This window comes from Pseudopodoces humilis, chromosome 3 (genome assembly GCF_049639895.1).
Source record: "Pseudopodoces humilis isolate 2021_Gansu_Grassland_sample_001 chromosome 3, ASM4963989v1, whole genome shotgun sequence".
Lineage (NCBI taxonomy): Eukaryota > Metazoa > Chordata > Aves > Passeriformes > Paridae > Pseudopodoces > Pseudopodoces humilis.
This window is the reverse complement of record NC_142202.1, coordinates 14,768,923-14,790,645: the sequence shown is the minus strand read 5'-3', so window position 1 is coordinate 14,790,645 and position 21,723 is coordinate 14,768,923. Positions and strand designations below refer to the sequence as shown.

General features: G+C 37.9%; 1 protein-coding gene across 4 annotated transcripts in view; it reads right to left on the bottom strand.

Moving 5' to 3' along the window:
* The window catches only part of CLIP4 (CAP-Gly domain containing linker protein family member 4), a 31,587-nt gene that overhangs the window by 6,270 nt on the left and 3,594 nt on the right, over window positions 1-21,723 (bottom strand). Inside the window, exons 3-14 of one of the 4 annotated variants that reach the window (XM_014252974.2) lie at window positions 21,413-21,688; window positions 20,887-21,033; window positions 18,226-18,365; window positions 17,284-17,377; window positions 16,249-16,410; window positions 13,004-13,122; window positions 10,529-10,765; window positions 7,178-7,313; window positions 6,333-6,473; window positions 3,650-3,733; window positions 796-936; window positions 257-385 (exon numbers count right to left, since the gene is read on the bottom strand). In XM_014252974.2, coding sequence (XP_014108449.1) covers window positions 257-385; window positions 796-936; window positions 3,650-3,733; window positions 6,333-6,473; window positions 7,178-7,313; window positions 10,529-10,765; window positions 13,004-13,122; window positions 16,249-16,410; window positions 17,284-17,377; window positions 18,226-18,365; window positions 20,887-21,019 — 1,516 coding nt within the window. In that variant the 5' untranslated portion in view covers window positions 21,020-21,033; window positions 21,413-21,688. The remainder of the gene's footprint in view (window positions 1-256; window positions 386-795; window positions 937-3,649; window positions 3,734-6,332; window positions 6,474-7,177; window positions 7,314-10,528; window positions 10,766-13,003; window positions 13,123-16,248; window positions 16,411-17,283; window positions 17,378-18,225; window positions 18,366-20,886; window positions 21,034-21,412; window positions 21,689-21,723) is intronic. The other 3 variants (XM_088053533.1, XM_014252975.2, XM_088053534.1) reach the window with 3 other exon arrangements.

Sequence of the window (21,723 nt, the reverse complement as noted above, 5' to 3'; positions counted from 1 at the left end):
AGTAAAAGTCACATTTTAAACCATTATCTTTTCCTCATAGTTGTATTAAAGTAAAAAATATTCAGAGAAACATAAGAGGGAGAGGGGGAGAGAGAGAGGGGGAGAGAGAGAGAGAAAGAAAGAAATTGGAAAACAAACCAATTCAAATTTAAAATTCTTTTGGAAGGAGTGAGGGAAAAGATGGATTTCCATTCATGTGCTCACATGTAAGCTACTCCACACTGATTTGACAACATACACAGAGTATTGCACATACCTGGTGCAAATTTTGTTGTCCCACAAAATCTAACAGTGCCTGTTCTCTGTCCCACCACCAGTACTCTGTCTCCAACCTGGATTTCTCCCTCAAGAGCATTTTTCCTCATGGTTGGGGAGCTATACAGCCCTGGTCAAGAGAAGAACAAGATCTGAAATTAGTGAGATTAAATCTTTAAGAAAGTTTTCAAAAGCAAGCCAACTGATTAGTGAACGGAGTATTTATCTCTAACGCAGCCTACCTTCAACACATGGCAACACAAATTTTGCTTAGACAAAAATGTGCTTTGTGCCAGCATAAAACCTGGACTACAGCCTTTTTTCTGCTCTGAAAAGGTACAGTGACCAACTATAAAAACACTTTACATCTTGAAGATGTTACAAAAATCTCAAAGTTGCCATACTTAGGTTTATGGTGAAACTACTTCACAAGTGTCTTTCTCGAACTATCTCAGATTCTGAAACAACACAAGTAGTTCTACAGCAGTACGTAATGCAGCAGTGAACTGTGAAAATACACCCCAGTACAACAGACCATACCAGCACTAATCTTAGATGAGGCAGAAGACACTCTAGTCAGGGCCTTTTTACTGCTGCTCGTTGAGTTCCTCTTCTTGGAGTAATTCCGTTTGCCTTCCAAGGAGGTAGTAGAAGAGGAAGAGCTGCTGTACCCAGGAAAACCTGAAGACATAAATGAAAGTTGCCCTTCAGGGATTGTATTTCGGAAAATGACAAGATTAAGCAGAAAAGAAAGCTTTTGTAATGTGGAAGTTACCTGCTCTCCATGGAGGGCAAAATACTAAGTAAAAAATCAAAGTTAGAACTTGTTATGCAGCATCTGCACAAACACCTGTCAGGAATGACACAGGTTCACATGACCCTGCCTTGGGAATATGGTGATAGCTGTGTGCTAGAAGACGTCTCCAAAAGCCCATCTTTATTATTCTATCAAAGTTCATCTAAAGAGTCCCAAGCATATTTATTAAAATACATAAGCTTTAGTAATAAGAGATCATACCACCAGCCTTTCAGCATCCAACCTACTAAAGATTTGATGAAAAGTGGAAGGAAGGTGATATGTGAGTGAATAATTGCCTGGATTAAAGCCTACTATATTCTATTACATACTGTATTAATATTAAAATCTGTACTATAAAACAAGAATGGGAAATAAATCACTTACCTCCATTTGCAAACCCTAAAGTCTAAACTGACCAATCAGACTTATGTTTATCTTTCGTGCTTCTTTTTCAAGGCTCTTCCTCTTCTTCCCTTTCTTAACCCCTTCTGCCCAAAATGGGGCAGGGTACAGCAAGACACATCTACGCCTCAGCTTATCAATGTGAAAAATTAAGATAATATTGCTTATCAAGACTTTTGAGAAGCTTAAACCATTAGTTTTCACGAACAGCTTGATATCAACGCAGGGTTAGTTTGTTCAATGTAATTTAATTATCCAATTTTGCAAAACAGTAAAGAACTGAGGAAAGGCAAAGGCAGTGGTTCCAAACAAAAACTAAGGACAGAAATCTGAAGAGATACGCAGTGCAGAGACGCTACAATGAAGAAAAGGCAAATTACTGACTAAATAGTGACTAAACAGGCTAACTTCAACTCCATGTCCAATGTATAAACACACATGTGCATTTGCAAACACATGCTACAAATCCTTATTTAGAAGCCAGTCCAGGGATGGATTCACTGGAGGACAGATCACCATTTATACAGGGATGCAACAAAAACTGCTCCAACTAAACCTGTCATCAAGATACTTCATTTTGTGGGAAATCACAGGATAGGAGAAGGAAAAGCAGAAAGAACTTCAGCAGGCCATATAATTGATTAGTTTTCCTTCAGGCAAAGCAATTATTTGTTATAACACTCCTGACAGGTGAGTATTTGGCCTGCTCTTAAAAACCTCTCTCTCTCCGACCAGAGAGATCTCAACACTTCCTCAGCAGTGTATTTCACCACATAATTATCTCTAGGGTTTTTCCCCCCAAACATATCACCATCGGCTTAGAACAAGGATTTTTACTCTCACTACACATGCAGAGTGGGTTATACTATCCCTTGTATTCCAAAGCTTCCAGTTTCATGCCTTTCATCTTCTGTCTTTTTAATAACAAACCAATCACAAATTTCAGGTCTCTATTCCTAAGTCCCATTTTAAAAATCCAGTTGTTGTCTTTTCTGAATTCCCTCTGAATTCACAACTGTTCACTCACAGAAGATATAAAAAGAAGCTTTCCTTCACAGACCTGCTGGAGCAAATCCAAAGGAAGCCATGAAGATGTTTAGAAAGATGAAGCACCTCTTCTATATGGAAAGGCTGAGAGATTTGGGGTTGGTCAGCCCCAAAGAAGCCCCATTGGGGCCTTTCAGTGCCTAGGGGGGGCCTCCAAGAAAGATGGACAGACTTTTCATGAGTGGAAACAGTGACAGGACAAGGGGTAGAGGCTTCAGACTGACATAAAAGAGGCCTAGATCAGATATTAGGAAGAAATTCTTTACTGTCAGGGTGGGAGACCCTGGAACAGGTTACCCAGAGAAGCTGTGTGTGCTCTTTGATGATCTTTAACATCCCTTCCAAGTCAAACTATTCTGTGATTCTGTGACTTAAAGAAGGCATATTCAAATTCACACTTGAAATTATTCCAAAGAAACACTGCTTTTACCAACACTTAAAGTATGATTTTATAGCCAAAACCTCAAAGGAGACACAACTTTTAGAGTTTGAGACAGCTGAAAGTGAAGTCCCTCTGTGTTTCAAGTTCAGCAAAGTACTGCTGTGGTAGAAGTTGTTATCCAATTGTGAAACGAGGTAATTGCAGAGAATGATTCACATGCAAAAGACACCCTTCAAAAGCTATTTTCATTTTTTATATATGAAGCCTGTTATTGTGAGTCTACCATGATACAATGCCAAGACTGTTAAGCACTTTTGGATGGTAACACTTTATTACAGAAGCATAAACATACAGACAGAGGAGAGAAAAAAAAAATGCCAACAGAATATTACAATCTAGGCAGCAACAATACCAGGCAAAAAGTCTTCCTCCGAAACCTCAGCTGGTAATTCTGCAGTTCCTCTGCAGATCATTTACTAAGAGGCAGTTTTAAGGGCTTTTCTATGTTCTTGCCCAAGTATTCAGACAGAAGTGGTTACCAAACCAACACAGAACACCAGGCAAACATCCACACAAGTTACTTTGCTCCTGGAAAATTAAATACCTACAGCCTGCTTGGGACTTGAATTAAACAAGCATGACAACTATTTCTATAGTGTAGATACAGGGCTTTTACAGAGGTAGGGCAACAATAATACTGCCTCTACCATACACAGAATTTTTCTTAAGATGTTAAATAAAAAAATTCTAAATTATTTCATTACCATCTTTTGCAGGTACAGTTTTTCCCCTGTTAGCAGTCAGAAAGTTGTTTTCAGAAGCACTGTCTCTTTTTGCCATATTTAGGCCTATAAAAAGAACACATACAATTAAACATACACATCCTAACAAGTAACAATAATTTTACAGGCAAGTCATGGACAAAAAAAATTTGACACATTTGCGGATTGCTGGATGCAAGAAAAAATGGATAAAACTGTACAGTTCCTTAGACACTTGATAAACAGACAAAACGAGAACTGCAGAATTGTTTTGATGGATAAGCACAGATACTAAACTAAACCTTAACATATTAAACCAGTCCAAACTGTCTTGCCAAACAAACAAATGGTCTATAAAATACTATTTTTATATTGAAGGAGTTTTATTTAAATCTTTCAAACATTCATATCTATAACATCCACTTTAACAGGTCCACTATTCACCAGTATTAATTTCACAATTTCTGCTTTAAAGATTACACATCAATGTTTTGAAAGAGATTTGAGATCAAATCGTCATTCATACTACAAATAATGAAGTAAGCATGCCAATATGATTTTTAAGAGCCTGTCAGAGCAGCAAGGTTGAGATGTGTATAGGAACTTGTACTCTCACCCAAGTTACAATTTGCAAAGAGTCATTTTGCATTTCTGACAGTTTCCTACCCTAACTCAATGAAGAACAAGCTCATCTATGATATAATCTCTCCTTGTCATGAAAGAAAAATCACATCTTTTTTATTTAACTACATCTCTCAGTGTAATTCAGCCACAGGGACTGAACTAGTTTGTGAGTGTAGTGTATTTCCCAAAATTTTATGGCTTAGCCATTAAGGCATCAGATCAAAAAACTAGCAGTTTGTGACTGATAACACATTTCTTAATTTTATCTCAGTAATCCTTTTCCTATAAACTTGAAAAAGATCTTTTCTCATCAATCTGACAGATTACTCAAATGCAGCAGAACCAAATAGAATTTCAAAATCCCTATACAATATTATATTTTACTTTTCAGCTTATAACCTTATCTATAAAAAGCATATTAATTTTTCTTGAATCATTACAAACCAATGTACTGCAGGGAAGAAGTTTAAAGGAAAGAAACATGACCTGGTGATGCACATAAACATTGCAAACCAAAGTTCTGCCTCTGCAGCTTTGTCCTTCCCCAAGTCCAGCCAGCCAATCAGCCAGGCTGATTAATTCCATTAATTCCAATGGAATTCTGTGCAAGGACTCCCTGCACACAGCAGCTTCCAGTGGATGTATGCTCTCCTGGGTATATGATGCTTAACTCACTCTGATTTCTACTTTAAAGCAAGGTATCAAAAGTTTAGATTTTACAAAGACACAACGGCACCTTTGGGACAGAAAAGGTGGATTATGACTAAACTGTCACAGACAGCTTCATTCCAGACAAAGGAAAAGTCCCTCCTATTATAGTTTAATGGGTTACAAACAGTTCACAGCAAAGTGAATCAAACACTTGAAAATATTGAACAGAAGTCAACTTGGATCTGCTACTGAGCAATACTCCTAACAAACTGCTTATCCCAAGAAGCTTTTCATGTAAGATGCCCATTTATAAATAGCTTGAATCTTGTGCTAATTGTAAATACAGACACTTAAAACTTACTCCCCCCTCAATCTATGCAGAGAAAAGTTATATAAGTAATCCATAAAGCTGTCAATATGCGTATTTTCCTGGCACCAGCTTGCTGCATGGTTTCTACACCCTGCATATTAAGGGTAAAGTGTGCAGTGGTTTAGGGTGCTTGGGGAAATTCAATGAGAATGTGAGTTCTCTTCCATCTCTTAAGCTGTGCTGCCTTAGTGTGAGTCACCTAAACAGGGCTCAAAAGGCAGAAGAAATGCCAATACAATATTTAATGACATTATTACAAAGGCAGCCAAGCACAGGGGGCCCAATTATGCATGGTCAGCACTGCACACAGCAGTGAAGAGCCTGTTCTCCAATCAACTTGGAACCTGAACAGTTAGAAAACATGGATCATTCCCTCCACAGGGAGGGAACTTACACAGAAGGATTAAGTAATTCGACCAAATTACTAAGAAACTAAACCAGAGCCAGAGACTGAGCCCTTAACTCCAGTCTGTAGACTGAGGCCTTATTATAAGGACAAACTTTTTCTTCTAATTTGGCATTGGTTTTACTCAGATAATTTAATTAGCAGATAAAACACAATGAGTTAAATAGTTCCTTTATCATGTTGCCAGATAATAAATCTCTTCAATTTCTAGGCATACAGGTGTACAGATTATTTACTAGATTTTCATTCCTTGCAAATTCTCCAGGAACATCTTAGTAAATGGAACCTCATTGAGTTAAGACACTTAACTTTATCACAGCCAATTAGAAATTACTTTAATGGCTCGAGAATAAATGTTGTGGTGAGAGGTTTTCTTTATAGAGTATGTAAAGAGTAGAAACTGTCACAGTACATCAAATCACCATAATTACTCCAGAGCTACACACAACATCCTTCCAGTACCACTTCCAGTGGCCAATGAACTTCCAACCACAACAATGTGGAGTTAATAAATACCTTATCACCTCATCCCAGGTTATGAATTGGTTCCAAACAATTATTTTAATACCAAGATTTACTAATCCTTGAAGATAAGTATCTCTCCATCCTGTGTCAACATGCAAGGAAACACTCACCAGAATTCACTTTGGAAGTTATGTGTGTCACATCTACTTTCTTGGATTTGACCAAAGGTGAAGACCGCACGGAAGAGCTTCGTACGGAGCTTTTTTTGTGATCAGAAGCCTTGCTTATTTTGGAAAGAGGTGCAAAGATACCTGGAGAGAAAATTGCATGTGCCAACAAAAAACCATGGATAATGGAAAAGTAGTAAAACTCTGCAGCTACTGTCTCTCACATCAATTAATTCAGAGGTTTTTTTTAGCCATCATAACCTCCTATGCTGAGAAAGCACTTGCAGGGTAGGAAGGACAAGCTCAAGTGGACAGTGAAAATAAAATCCTTTTCAAGCAACTTGGACAGAGTAAGTTGGAAACACTCAATTAGAATTATCAATTAGAATCCCCTTTTTGTCCTAACAGTAATGCTCAGTCTCCCACACTACAAAAACACAACACCTTTGTATGTCCTGTGTGGCCATGGCACCTCAATTAAAATACCTCAAGCTCTAAGTTAGAAAACAACTACAAGCACGAGTATTTTACCAAGGAAGACTAAGCAGGTAAAGAAACATGGCTATTATTGCTACAGTACAAACAAGTAGTTTCAACAGTATAGGTGAAAAACCAGGAAATCTCAGCTTCAAGGAAATTTTGACTGGTTGGCTGTTTCAGTCATTTTGCAAATAGTTGCAGTCAAAACTTGAGGACCAGCTAAAGAGCCAATAAATCAAACAAAGCACTACAAGTAAAAGCAACAGAATCTGCTACCTGTTTTTATCCTCCCAAATGGTTCATATTTACCAGTACTCTTCAAAATTTTGGGGTTTAAAAATTGAAGGAAAAAGAAATAAAGGCTATACCACGTTTTGGTGCACACTTGAAGTACTGGACTTTTCCAACACTTCCATTGTTCTTTCCTTCTGGTTCATCCAGTTCTACACCAGCCCACTGGCCACTGGCAAATTCCGTTGTGCCACAAAATCTTAAGGTACCAACCTAGGAGAGAAAGCATCAACACAGAATGGGTTTGTTAAACAAGTTTTGTTCACGAGAAAATAGTATCAGTTATGAAAGAGACAGCAAGTCATCTCCAAGCTTTTCATCACAAAAATGCAAACATCATTTCCCTCACTTATTCACATTCCTACCTTTCACTACATCACTCAATACATTTTCCAGAAGATCTTAGTCCTTCTGTATTTTGCATTAAACAGCAGCCATGGTTATGACAGATGTCACAACAGACATGAATTAGACAGTAAGGACCACTGTAAACACAGCTCCAGGTCATGGTACAGGAGCACACGCCCAATGAAAGGTTTTACTTTCACTGTTTATACAACAAGAATTCCAGAATCAGGGCTAGGTATCTTCCTGGAGGTTCCATAGAAATATTTGATTAAATAAATCTGTGTGCACATAAACATATACATACAAGTATGTGCGTATATATGTAACTGGCAAAGGTTCCAGGGCAAACTTCAGAGCATAATTAATTTTTTCTTTGGAAAAGATTCGTAGCTCTTCTATTCCCTCCTTATGATTAAACAAAATTTTAAAAGCCAGCAAATGTTTTAAACATTTGCTGTTGCTTCAATATATATATAAACTCTTAACAGATAAGCATATGAAGACTACCAAGACAGACCAGCCTTGCTGGTGGACGTCATTCTCCACAAATATACATTATAAACGCACACGCTTCAACCAAACAGGGGAGGAATAACTACAAGAGATGCATTTAACATTGATTTAAATTCCTTTTCATATTTGATTTTTAAATTAGTTTTAGTAATAAAAACCTTTGATCTTTCAGTTGCTCCATTTTCCTCATCTCATGTGACCTTAATATTAGTTCATTTTACACTATGACTCCACTGTTTAATCCAGCCCTCGGAGTAAACAGATAGAAATTTATTTTTTTTACTATAAAACCTTCTAGCTACTCTTTCCTAATGTCTGTAAAGAAATAAACATGACCCAGAGCCTCTTCTCTTGTGCTGAAGATCTCCTTTAAACTTGATTGTTATAGGCAGGTATGTCACACTAATCTAGACTGAGACCTGTTAGCTACTGACACAGGGATCCAATTCAGCCAGGGGAAGTTTGGCCAAGCAGCCCCAGAGATTCCTACAATTTCTCCACTTACTTTCCAGGCACCAGCTAAGGACACTTACTGAGCAGAGAGATCAACCAGCATCCTAAAACAGAGGTCGGAGATTGAAAAACTGTGCCTCCAATCTTGCCCTAGGACCTGTGCAAGCAACAAGCAGGGGACCTCCCTCACATGAGACAGGGCAGGAGCAGTTTTCTCCCTGTTGCTGGTGTCCCTGCACTCCCATTTCATCAGATGTGATCTAAATGGACACTCAGTCTAGCAGAGCAGGAGCTGGTGGAGCTGTGGGGCCCCAAATCACGTACACATAAACACCTGCTTACACAGCTTCCTCCCCTGTAAGACAACTGGAATGACAGCAGTAGGAGTCAAGAGAGGAATCCATTCTCCCTCTGGCATCTGCTGTGCTTGGCTTTCAAATTTCATTAAAGTTGACATATTAAGAGACTCCAGAAGCAGGAAAGACAACAGGAACCTGTAAATATAGCTCCAAAAAATGCTGCTGTTCCAAGCGCCCTCATCCCAGCTTCCATATTCCAGAATGAGAACGGATCCAGGAGAAGGTTAAAAACAGGGCACCATTTTCATCATCCTGTCACTTTTGCTCCACCCTGCAGGAATTTACGAGTATCGAGGGGGAGGGGAAGGCAGGGCTGAGAACAGCTTCTCCATTCAGGCAAATGGGGAAAAGGGGTGGGAAGCAATGTGGGAGTAATGCACAACAGCTCTTCGCACACAAAGGAAGGAAGGGAGGAAAGCTGTCATGGAAATGGAAGTTCAAAAAGAACAATCACATTCCTTCTTCCCACCTGCTCTAGAACAGATTTGGCTCCCTTAAAGAAAAATAAGCTAGTGGCAAAGCCCTGCTGGCCTTTGGCAGTACAAAAACAGCTTCCAACAACTTAAAAAAAACTGCAACAGCATAATCAATTAGAAGACTAAAAGTAGCCAAACCCAGGCAGCTCTATCCACACACAATGAGCACGTTACAGCATGAACCATTCTGTGGACCATACTTAGAGGAAAGATACACAAGAACACCAATTTCATCACTTTCTTGCTCTAAAGCTTCCATTAACTTGCACTTACATTATCTCCCCTTGCTGCCACTGTGATTTCTGATAAAGAAACTTCTGTCTTTAAAGAATAAGTGGCTTTCTGTACATACTTCAGTTAAAATGCTTTCTGCATAGCTAGTGATTCCTTTGCTTTCCCTGACCCAATTTCAAGAATACACCAAATTAAAATACACAATGGAAGCTGCTTCACACTCTTGCTGGAGATCACTTTAGAACATTTCAGTTGTGACAGTTACAAGTCTGAAGTTATATTAGGAAAGCTATTAAAGCAAAAGCTATTCAAATATAAATTTTTTCTCACAAATGCTTTCAATATTTACCAGGAAAAAAGAACTTCTTTAAAAGAGTTCTAGCACTTAGATCCCTTGCCATCAGAGCAAATAAGAAGTCTGAATACCAAATGCAATATTAATGTTACAGTTTTCAAATATATTTTTAGAAAGGTGGCTATCATGGTAGCTTTTAAAAAGCTATTCACATTTGAGCTGGGCCTCTATTAGCTACATCCTTATATTTCCACAGAACCATGTAACAACCTTGTTGGCACAGCACTGCTTCAAAGATTTTAGCTGCATTGCACCAGTGAAATTGGGTTACTCTAGGCTAAGCAGAACTGAAGGGTTTTTTCCCTGCCTTCTGGAAACTACCAGGAGTACTTCACAAATGCACACTCCTAACAAAGCTGGGCAACTCACAAATTGATGAGTTTTACCATCACTTTGATGTGACACCCAAAACATTAATAAAAGCTGAACCATGCTGATGTACTATAGGAGACTGTTAATCATTTAAAGACACAAAATGCAGCCTATGCCTGTCAAAACTGCTTTTCATAATAATGACTTTATCACACAACTCTTCAGCTTATTACTTTCCATAACCAGTTCCTTGCTGCGATCCAGATGTCACACCTTCCAGAAAGCATTTCAGACCCCCAAATTGAGGTATGTCTCAAAAGTGGTAAATGAATGGACTCTGCAGGAATTATGGCAGTAGTGCCAGGTTGGTGGCCATACCTTCTGTCCTGCAATAACAACACGATCTCCCAGCTTCAAGCCAAGTGATAAAAGCATGGCCCTGCCAGTGACGTGGTCGTAGGTTGGAATCATGGCTTTGGAGATGTCACACGCGAGAGGCACTGCATCCAGCAGGATCTGCTTGATTTCCTTGGCACTGGCTGCTGCGTCTGCCATTTCCAGCGGCATATCTACAGGATCAGGAACCACATCTGCTGGAATCTGCCCTTTGTCATTCTGTAGAAACATAACATAGCACAGGATTTAATGTTATTACAAGACAAATCTGATCAGGTGAAACCACAGCATTTTATGAAGTGTTTAATCCTCTTTATTAGGTATTTTTCCTAGAATATAAACAGCTATGAAAAAATCCACATTTTCAAATAAGTTCGCCAAAACATCCTTCAATAGATCAGCTAGCATGACAACATCTCATTTTAGAAACCAACAAGTAGCCAATGTTTTCAAATTTAAGAACATTATTAGGACTCAGAATACCTGAAACAAAACACTTGTATCTGTGTACCTGAACAAAGAGTTAGGAAAGCAAGGCAGACTTCTGGTCTGTAATGCCAATACCAAAATGCCAACTCCTCCCAAAGATTCTATCTTTACCCAGCATATAGCTTGCTCCTTGGTGATGCTTATTCCAAATGTAAGAGATTAATTTAATTAATGTATGTTGCATATATAGAATATGCAAATGTGATGGCTCACATGAGTACCTGAATAAATCTGTTCAGATTTATTTAGACACAGACCATCCTACAAGAGATGAATTAAAGACAGAGTCCTTTCCAAAACAAGCCCCCTTCCCAAAGAGCCGTGACTGTGATTCCTACACGACAGGACAAGTTGTTGGAGTACCAGCTCCCCTGGAGTTAACCTCAACTCCAGGCCAGTTGCTCAGACAGCAGGTACTGTCAGGCTGCTCCAGGGACAGTTCTGTCTACACTCTTTAGCAAAGCCATTGGCGTGGAGCTTCGGCTGTCTGCCCATTTTCACAATGTCTGCGGAAAAATTATCGTCTCAGTCCTCCAAATTTCTTCTCAACTGAGCCCCTGGACTCAGACATTACCAGAAGGAACGATGCAGAGTACGACTGTACTTGTTTTAGTCCCTTCAAAACAAACTAGAAGTTCATTGTTTCCTGAGCCTGCTCTCAATCCATCTCAGAGCTAGAAAAGTATAATCCTTACTCAGAATTTACACTGCTATTCCCAAATAATCAAACTCTACACACTGTCTCTAGTCAAAACTTTATTGCAGGTTTGAGCAATTCAACACCCACCATTCCTTAAAAATCTCCAATTACTCTGTAAGTAAAAATCACACTACCTTAAAAACAGGATATGGCTGGGTTAAAGTTGATTGGGGAGTTTGAGTTTGTAGTCATGACATTAGAGATTATTTTGGTCACATCAGTCCCACAATTCAGCCCACAAGGTGCCTTGCAAACCTCTGTGCCAACATAAAGCAGGGGCAGAGCAGTGGCAAGAAGGCAAAGTGGAAGCTCAGGGGAAGCCCAGGATTTCTCTTCTCAAGGACACAGCCACCTCTGCCAGCTCAGAATGCTTATGCAACTACAAAGCAGCGTTCACTGTGACAACAGGCTCCTAAACATACAGCTGACAGAGAACTTGAGACACATACATTCAGACTGAATAAAGGGACAAAGAAGAAACCCATCATTTTTTAAGAGATCTAGATTGAATATCATGAACTGTATGGACAATAATGTTTCAGAAGATTTCACACAAACAGTACTACATAAAATAATGACTTTTGAGTACCCTTAAAACAACTATGATTTCTCATTTAAAATAACCCTCCACATTTGAAAAAGGAGAACTGAGATACTGGTTTTGCTAAAATAAGAAAACCTTCCAAGCCCTCCCCCTAAAAAAAAAACAAACCAAAAAAACCCCACACAAAACAACAAATACAAAATCAAACAGAAAACACAGTCAAAACCCCAGATAGTGGCTAGACACATATAGCAACACTTTGCACTATAACCTATGCTTATTATTAGGTTACTAAGCAGAGCAGGTGATGTTTATGCATTCTCAGTTACTCATGCTAACACCAGGCTCAATGCTAAGCACAATACTGCATTTCTGGAGGGCAAGGACTGCACTCCTCCATTTCTGAAAAGATCCCCCACTGCCATGGGTCTCAGCTGTTGCAAGACACCCAGGAGTATTAATAAATGAAAGCTTAAACAACAGACAACAAATCTCCTGAAAGTTATTTGAACTAATGAACTAGACCATGACACAAAAATACAAACTTCAACACACAAGTAAGACAAAGCACACAAAATCATCCACTATGAGTTGCAAGTATCTTTTTCTGAGGCACTCTCACTCCACGTAGCACACTTTTAGCTAATCAAAATCCTGGACAGACTGTTCAGTTTTTCCAGGTACTTTTTTCACCTTCTGGTGAATCTACAACCTAACTCCTTACCCTAAAGGCAGGATTTGCTCCATGTTCCAGTAAACACTTGACAGCTCCTGTGCATAGGTTAAATGCAGCAATATGCAAAGCTGTTCCAAAATCAAAATCACTACAGGTGGCATCCACATCTGCAATTAAACATCACATGTGAGGTATGCAAGTCTCTTACACGAACATTTCCCACTACAGATTCCTTGCGAGGACATTCATTTTTATAGTTTATGTTAGCATTTACACAGACACACCATTATTTATGTACCAAATGCATATGAGAAGTAATTCTACATAGAATATCAACCTTATTTGCATCTGTTTATTCATACCATGAACCAACCTGGAAGATGAGCATGTACTTTCACTCACTTTTTAATACTGATGGCTCAACTGCAAAATTGCTGCTACTGTGCCAAGATTAACAAGTGAGTAACTTCAGCTTTGCAAGTAAATTAAAGTTTTAATGTTTCAGAAACATTTATATTTTATTGCTTCTAGGCGTCAAACGTTAAAATGAGATGCATCTTCAAACAGTTGTTTTCCTTTGTGAGCATGCAGTAGGGCAAGGGAAAACTGATTATGCATCTGCTTTACATTGATTTAATTACTAATGGCCAAGAATGAAGTAAGAGCTGGTGATTGTTATAATTTCTTTGTTTTCAAGGAATTGCACTCTGAAGGGTCTCACACTGGCAGTTTGGAAAATGGAGCACCGCATTTGACTGGAAGCGATTTAGCACAATATATATTTCTATCAGTTGTTCCCAATTTATCTTTCAATCTGCTATGAAGTTATCACTGTTCTAGAAGATTGGAGTTTAAATGTCTGTTTAGTCTGAGGCTCCTCTCTTAAATTATACAAGAGAGATGTCATTTTGAGTCAATTAGATATGGGACTGTTAATTAAAAATACCAGTTGATTTCATACACAAACCAAAAGACCACAAGTATTAGCAATCACATTCCAATTTGAAATACCAGTGAGGAACATAAAACTTTCCACCTCAGGGCTGAAAAATCTCCTCATAATTTCCAGTATTAGTCTCCATCCCAAAAAACACTAGCCCTTCTCACAATGCCATAAACAAAGTATATCCCAACTTCATCAAAATCCTTATATAGTTACACTAAATGAACAAGTGAAACATCAATATATATATATATAGAAGATACAGAGTTATATATGTCTGTATAGACATGCTGAGTTCATACATACTAATAAAATTGCCTCAATTTATAAATAGCAAAGGTAACAAATTTGCAATCAGAATTTAAGAGTTTTGCAACTGCACTGATTGAACAAAAATGTGAAAAAAGACTGCATTCACATGCCTCAGTCATAATGAGAGCTACGTATGCAGATGTACACTTTATATACCAAAGGTCAGGAGACATTACCAGTTTAAAACTAGCTAGAAGCTGAGGAGCTGTATACAGCCACTGAAACTTCCATGGAAGTTTACAGCCAAACATCTTCTGCACACATAGGAGCCAATTTGCAGAAATACTAGCCAGTAGCATCAGCTACTGAGCCAGCAACAGTTGCATGTATTTCTATTTTGAAAAACAAAATGCGTGGTTCGTTTTTTTTGAGTTAGACTGTGTGACTTCCTCAGACTTGCAAATTTCATACTTCGATTTTTTGAACAGTTCTCTTGTGGGCAGAGCAGAGGTGACAGAAAAAAAGACAAATAGCAAATGTTACCTGGTAACTACCCCCAAACTATCTAGAAAAAAATAATATACAATTTTTGTATTTAAAAACCTCTAAAAATCCAAGATCAAACTAGCTCTCTCCTGTAACAACTGAGAAGTAAATCTGTATGAAGAAGTGAACTATGAAGTGTTGTAAAGAAAGTAGTTTAGCACTAAATCAAAAGGAAACCCCTGTGCTTCACAATGGGTGTCTCAGAGCCAGCATACCGCTGTCTTGAAAAGCTATTAATATATTAACAACCATTTTTTCTCCAGTTCAGTTATGGATCCATCCAAAGCATGTTCGCCTTCTATGTATGTTCGTCCTTCTCTGCAAACTCCCTGATGAAGTATGAAGCTTAAATTATTTTATTAACTCAGACTATCCATTGTTTCCATATCACAGGGCAAATAATTTTATCTATTTCCTGAGGTAAAGAACATCAGCTGCTTATCCAAGAATTGCCAACTGCCGAGACATTTAACCAGAGTGGTTTCCTTGGAAATCTGAGCAAAATCCCAACCCTTCTGTAGGAACTGCACAGGAGGAGAACACCAAATGCAAATAAGGTCTGAAAGCAGACCTAAAAACTGCTGATGCAAGTTATGGACGCCAGGCTATTGAAATGCGATGTGGACTTTACTGTACTGTGATTTTGTCTTTTGTTACCAAACCACACTCGTCACCTCCCAAGCAAGTCACACCAGTAACAGCACTGCCTAACAACTACTTGCATGGAGATTCAAGATGTGGTAAGCAAGCCCTGGATACTCCAAAAACCTACCAGCTTTTCAAACTGTTAAGACAGAGTCCCTAGATTAAAAATCCTTTTGCAAACTGAGGCAATCAGAAGGCTGCTCAGTCAAACAAATTCACATTTGTACAATTTTAGTGATAAAGATGCTTACTGGTTTTGCTGTCCTGACCAAATTAGAAACACAGTTCTGGTTTAACACCATTTCTGTATTTGCATTAGTATACGTAGGGCTCCAATTACCAATACTTCACAGTATCTTTGCAAAAGGTGTTACCTATTTACACCGAACACTAAAGTCAAATTGTTCCTTAAACCTTCTAAACAGCTCAGAAATGGGGAAAAAGAGCATGTCGAAATTGTCACAGTCACAGGTTTGCCACATGAAATTGCCAAATCTCCACTATTCCTTTAACCTTCTCCCTACATTTCAAATATTCTTCTCAATGTTTAAGCAACCTTAAACACCACAAGATTTTACTGGAATAGTTGTATCTTTGGTTTTCTGTAAACATTCTTTTAGTTCTCAATAATTTAAGATTAACCTGTTTGCTTTCCAGTCTATTTGAAACTTCTATTCCCTTGTACAATAGAAGTACAAAGCTTAAATTTAAAAACCAGCAATAGAAACAGTACAGTAAACCACTAAAAATAGGTTAAGAGAAAAATGAACCAATGAGGCTGAATAGAAGAATATAAAATTATTTATGTATCATGGATAAGTGAACACCACACTTACAGACCACTATATATCAGCTTAGAATGTACAAAATATGGACAACTACATGAAACAAAGGTCACAATGCTTACCTTTTGGCTTTGCATTTTTCAAAATAACACTAATCAGTTCTGGAACATCAAAATAGGCAGCATAATGCAAGGCATTCATATTTGTCCAGCGGCTGCGTAAGCTGCTGTCAGCACCCAAATCAATAAGCTGTGTTGCAAATTTTACAGCAGTTTCAACATCACCTGCAGGGTAATTTTTGTAAAGAACGTATTAGCGATTTTTTTTTTTTTTTACCTGAAAAAACACACATGTCTATGTGTAATACAAAATGTACATTAGGCCCTTCAAGCTCACAACAGAACTATAACTATGCCTTTCTTTTTAGGATTAGGATACAAAAATCTTTGCCCTTTATCATAAAGAGCTGAGATCTCTAGTGTTTAATAACACCATCTGTTTTTCACTAATATAAGTACTGGGTCAGCCATCAAATCCAGAAGTTTTAGTATCTGATGGAAGAAAAAGAATTGCACGTCACAATGCTGAATTTTATGTTAAAAGATCTGCCAACACCAGGGAAGACGACCTATGCCAGACTTCTCTCAAACTCAGAGGAGAAGTGAGCCCAGGTCAATGAAGAAGTAACACAATATAGAAAAGTTAATAGGGGTGTTCAAACAGAGTTAAATGTGCTCTCATTTCCAGTATTTATGACCATAATAAGGCAAACGAAGTCTATTGTTCTCTTCTGACATGAACAGGGTGAAAGAAACAAAACAAAGAGAACAGCCAGACACCTAAATGTTCTGCTGTAAGAAAACTACACCAAAAACTACAGCGAACTTGCAGTTTGCACCAGTCTGAAACTGCCTTTGCTACATGAAGTATCTGTTTAAGCTGGCACCACTGTCTCTAATACCTAGAACTACTAACTCTTGCTCCCCATGGCTATTGCTGCAGTTCTGCACTTTCCTTGCTTATGGCCACTAGAAGAAAGAAAAGCAAACACAAAAAAAAAAAAAATCTACTGTAAGGAAAAATTCTGTAACAGTCAGTAGGATAAGCTTATGTGAGTCAATCAGGTTTTTACATCTCTGACTTTTTTTTTTACTCACCAATGCCATGAGCCCCTGATTTGCAAGTATAATGCAGGAGGGTCATATCAGTCAGTCCATCTCTGTCATTCACATTGCAACCCCTTTTAATGATCTGACAGGCAAGTGGAAAACAAGTACATTTTAGCTCTGGCATATCTCTGACATCACTGCTATTTCCTAAGTTATTTCAGATATATTGACTCCTAGATTCATTGCAATGGCTAGTAACAAAGAAGCCTGCCAGAAAAAACTCTAATTGCAAAACAGAGCAACATACACAAATGTAATAAACAGCATCATAATGAACCTTCATTATTTACAGATTAAAAAAATTCTTTATATTGCTCCTTCTAACATGTACTTCACATGCTAAAAAGTTAAGCAGTTAACTGCATAGGAAGATGATTTATGAAGCTCTTCCCTTGTTCTTTGATCTCTCAACAATTACCCACCTCACTCCCACACATCTCTCAAAGGAAGCCCCCAGTTATAATATGGTAGGGTTTATCTTCACTACACTTCCCCACATGTCCAGAAAACCCCACATGTCCAGAAGAAAAATAAGTAGGATGGAAATACTAGAAACATATTTTGTGCCTAGGAAAGATTGCCCTTAAGGTCAAGCTTCAACAGTAACTTCATATATTGGGAGTTTGGGATTACTGCTAAGTAGGAAACTGAAACACCAACGTGAAGGGTCTCACTCAACACAATTGTCTTGAGAGAAACGTTGTTTATACCATCTCTGCAAATGTACTGAATTTTATCCATCAATCTTTCTTTTTCCAAATAAAAGCTGACAACATGTAGAATACAAGGTATGATCAGTCACTACCTGATAAGAGGCAGAAACTGTATCTGCATTTATGATTAATTCTGCTTCTGAATTAAACGGCTTTATTCACTATCAAGACAGTATTTAACATTGAGAGCACTCAAGGATCTTCATTTGTATCTCACCTCATTCCCAATAATATCAATATTTTGCTGAACCTGTGGAACCCACTGCCTTAAGATAGCAAACAATTCAGAAACTGATGTTTTGGGGTCGAAGAGTATTTCTTGGCATGCTGCATCATTTGGATCGAAGAAGGAAAACTCTGTTTAAAGAAGAAGAATCCTTATGTAAAATCTTGGCATTTAACACTCATCTAGTTTTTCAAACTCAGGGGCAAAGAATAGCAAAGAGAAAATGTCTTCCTTCTTCTTCCTCCATCACAATTTACATAGAACATACTAAAATATAAACATACACACTCTAATCAGGAAGACATTCTGTGACCTCTGCTATTTTCAGTGTTTTATGAATGCATCAATCCCAGCTGGTGGCAGCTGCAGGAAACAAACACCTTCAAAAATTAAGGCACCAAACCAAGACCAGAAAAAAAAAAAAGACACTTTTAAGGATTTTAAGCCTCATGTTCTTTCAGGCAACCCAAACTGTATATAACACACACCTTATTATAAAAGTATACATCACATTACTCACAGGTGTATGTGTATGTTATACACATCCTCTATTTTAAATCTGCGGAATTTCTTACAACTCTGGAAAATTATATGAAAGAATCTGGATAGCAATGGCTATGAGGAGAGGGAATGGAAGCAGAGTTCACTGCCATCAGCAAATGAATCATGCCATACACTTAACTTTTACCCCTGCTGCAGCTATCAGGGAGTTGCCTTTTAAACAGGTTTTGGATAAATGCACAACTCAGCTCACATCCCTCACAGATTCACCACTCTCAGACAGGACAGACAAGTTAAGCAACAAATACCATAAGCCAGCTGGGTGTGTGACATGACATAAACCACCCCTGGGTGAATCATCCCAACCTTTCCCCAAAACCAGCATACCTGACCTCTAGATTGGATTAACAGATAAAAGCACACATAGAGTTTGCTTCCTGGTTATTTAGAGTTCCTCAAACTGCATTGCCCTGATCCAACAAGAATGGAAAAGGAGGACAACTTCACTGACATTTAACATGAATTTTTATTTGCACCTAGCATATAAAAAAAACCCAAATCCTTTATCTCCCAGCACTACATGAAGTGTGCTTCTTCCCTACATCCCATGTATCAACACATCTCCAGATTTACCACCAATATTTACCTTCCACATAAACCACAGTTGATCTACAGATGAAAGCTATGAAGACAACTAGGCTACAAGATTAATGACCCTGCACGATATTCACAGTTCTTACTCTGCCAGGAAGATTTCTAGCCACAAACCTGATCCAAATTGTCTATCAGAGATCAACTCTTACAATCAGCATGGTAGGAAAAAAATGTGAGACTGTATCAAGTATTAATAACAACCACCCTAAGTGCTTAACAGGTGATCAGCTGTAGTCTTTGCAAACCAAAGCAATGCTACAGAAAATATGCTGAAGCAATGAATCCCATGAAGGGATGGCAATGGTATGTGGATACTTTAAAATATTACGTTCTCCCCCTCTCTTTCCCAAGTATTAATTACAGTGCTCAACTGCATTAAGGAAAAATAAATGCACTGAATGTAAAGACTGAGAATCTCTCTCTGTAATGGTTTAACTTCCTTCACCCAGATCAGCAATGTTAGTGTTACATAGCAATCTCCTATAAAAGGATTTTTTTTTATTAAATGAGTAGGCAGAAGCCAGGTACAACAGACAGCAGTGAAATCATAGAGTTATTAGAAGATACCACAACAAAACAATATTTAAAGAAGGCAACTTGAAACTTTATCTAATGGATAAGAAAGCAGAGTGGAATAAATCATGGCAGTACTTAGAGCAGACTAGGAGACATAAGTGATGAGAACAGGGCCAAACCATGCTAGAACACATGTTCATGTACTGAAATATATCATATGGAACACTTACACTCCCAACCTGAGCTAACTTATAAAATGGGTCTCAAGAATACTGAGTCTGTCAAAGACAGAACATTGCATATATTTATAATTTTTTTTTCCTGAATGCAGCTGATTGCTCTGATCAATGCATGGGAAACACAGGTGGAGGGATTAAATTCAAAGGCATTGTAATTGTAGCTATCAGTAAAGCTCCTTACCTATGGTGACATTTTGACACATTATATACTGTTAGAAATTTTATCATAATTTATACATGTGAAGACAGTTACTGAAGACAAACATTATTCTGACAGATATCAGTGATACCTGACACTGATACTAATTTTCTACTGCTCACTTTATGGTCCTTACCACTACAAAAATGTACACTTCCAACAGAAATATCCTCTTCTAGTACATCATTTACATAAGAAAAAGTGTAACTCAAGATGTTTTAAATGTGGTGTAGATTAACTTCCCTTATTTACTCCAATTTTACATTTTAACACAATATCCAATTCCACATTGAGATGTGAAAGAACTACAAATATGACCACACATGCACATTACTATATAAAGGAAAAGATATAATTTATAGTGTATGCAATAAGAAAAATGCAAAAACCATGGGTCTTCATCTTTCATTTAACAGAGAATCCATTTAATAAGAAAGCTTTTTCTGCAAAGAAATAACTAAGAGTTGACAGCTTTTCTTAAAATTTATTATTCAAATTTATTTTCTGCTGATCACAAATTCATTTTTTGTTTAAAGTACATACCACAGTCTGAAGGCATTGGTGCTGCAGCAACTGAAAAAGTAACAGACGTTTCAGAGTTTGGGAATAAGAATTGTTCTCTTCCAATAAGGGAACCTCCTTCGAAGGAAGATTCTGGGAGATCCTCTATGGTCATCTTCTAGAAAGTTACTTTAGGAGGACAAAAATCAATAAATAACCTCATTGGAAAAACTTTGGATTGGTTCTGTCATAGTAAGATATAATATGCAATGAGACTAAAATTTTAAATCTGCAAACAACCTATTACTGCCATTACATTCTTACAAACTAATAAATTAACCAAGCTCATAAAGGTTATTAATGGTTATCATGCTGTCAAGATTAGCCAGCTTCTAGTTTGGAGTTCTACCACTAAACCTGCACATAACTAATGGAAAACATCATATTTCTCCCCAATTTCCCACTTGAGCAGTAAAGAAAATATTAATTCTCTAATTAGCAAACACACACTGAGGATAAATGGATTAGTGTGTTTCACAGCTTTATGGAAATGTAAAGCATCAAGTACCTGCCCTCATACTCTGCATGCACATTCCCTCCCTTCACCATGAACAAGAACATGCTGCCAGCTACTGCTGCCTCTTTTTAAATTCTCAGCTCTTTCATCTTCCCACACACAGCTGCAGACAATTCATCACCAAGTGATTCACTCCTGGACTCACGATTCCATATCAGCTCCTTTCCCAGCTCTTCTCCTCGATGTTTTAAAATAGCACACTTACCACAGCGTTGTAACCTTCACCCTCGTGTTGTTTCCAGCCAACTTCCCAGGCCTTACAGCAATCTAGGAGAGAGAACCAAGACTAAATGGTTGTAGAG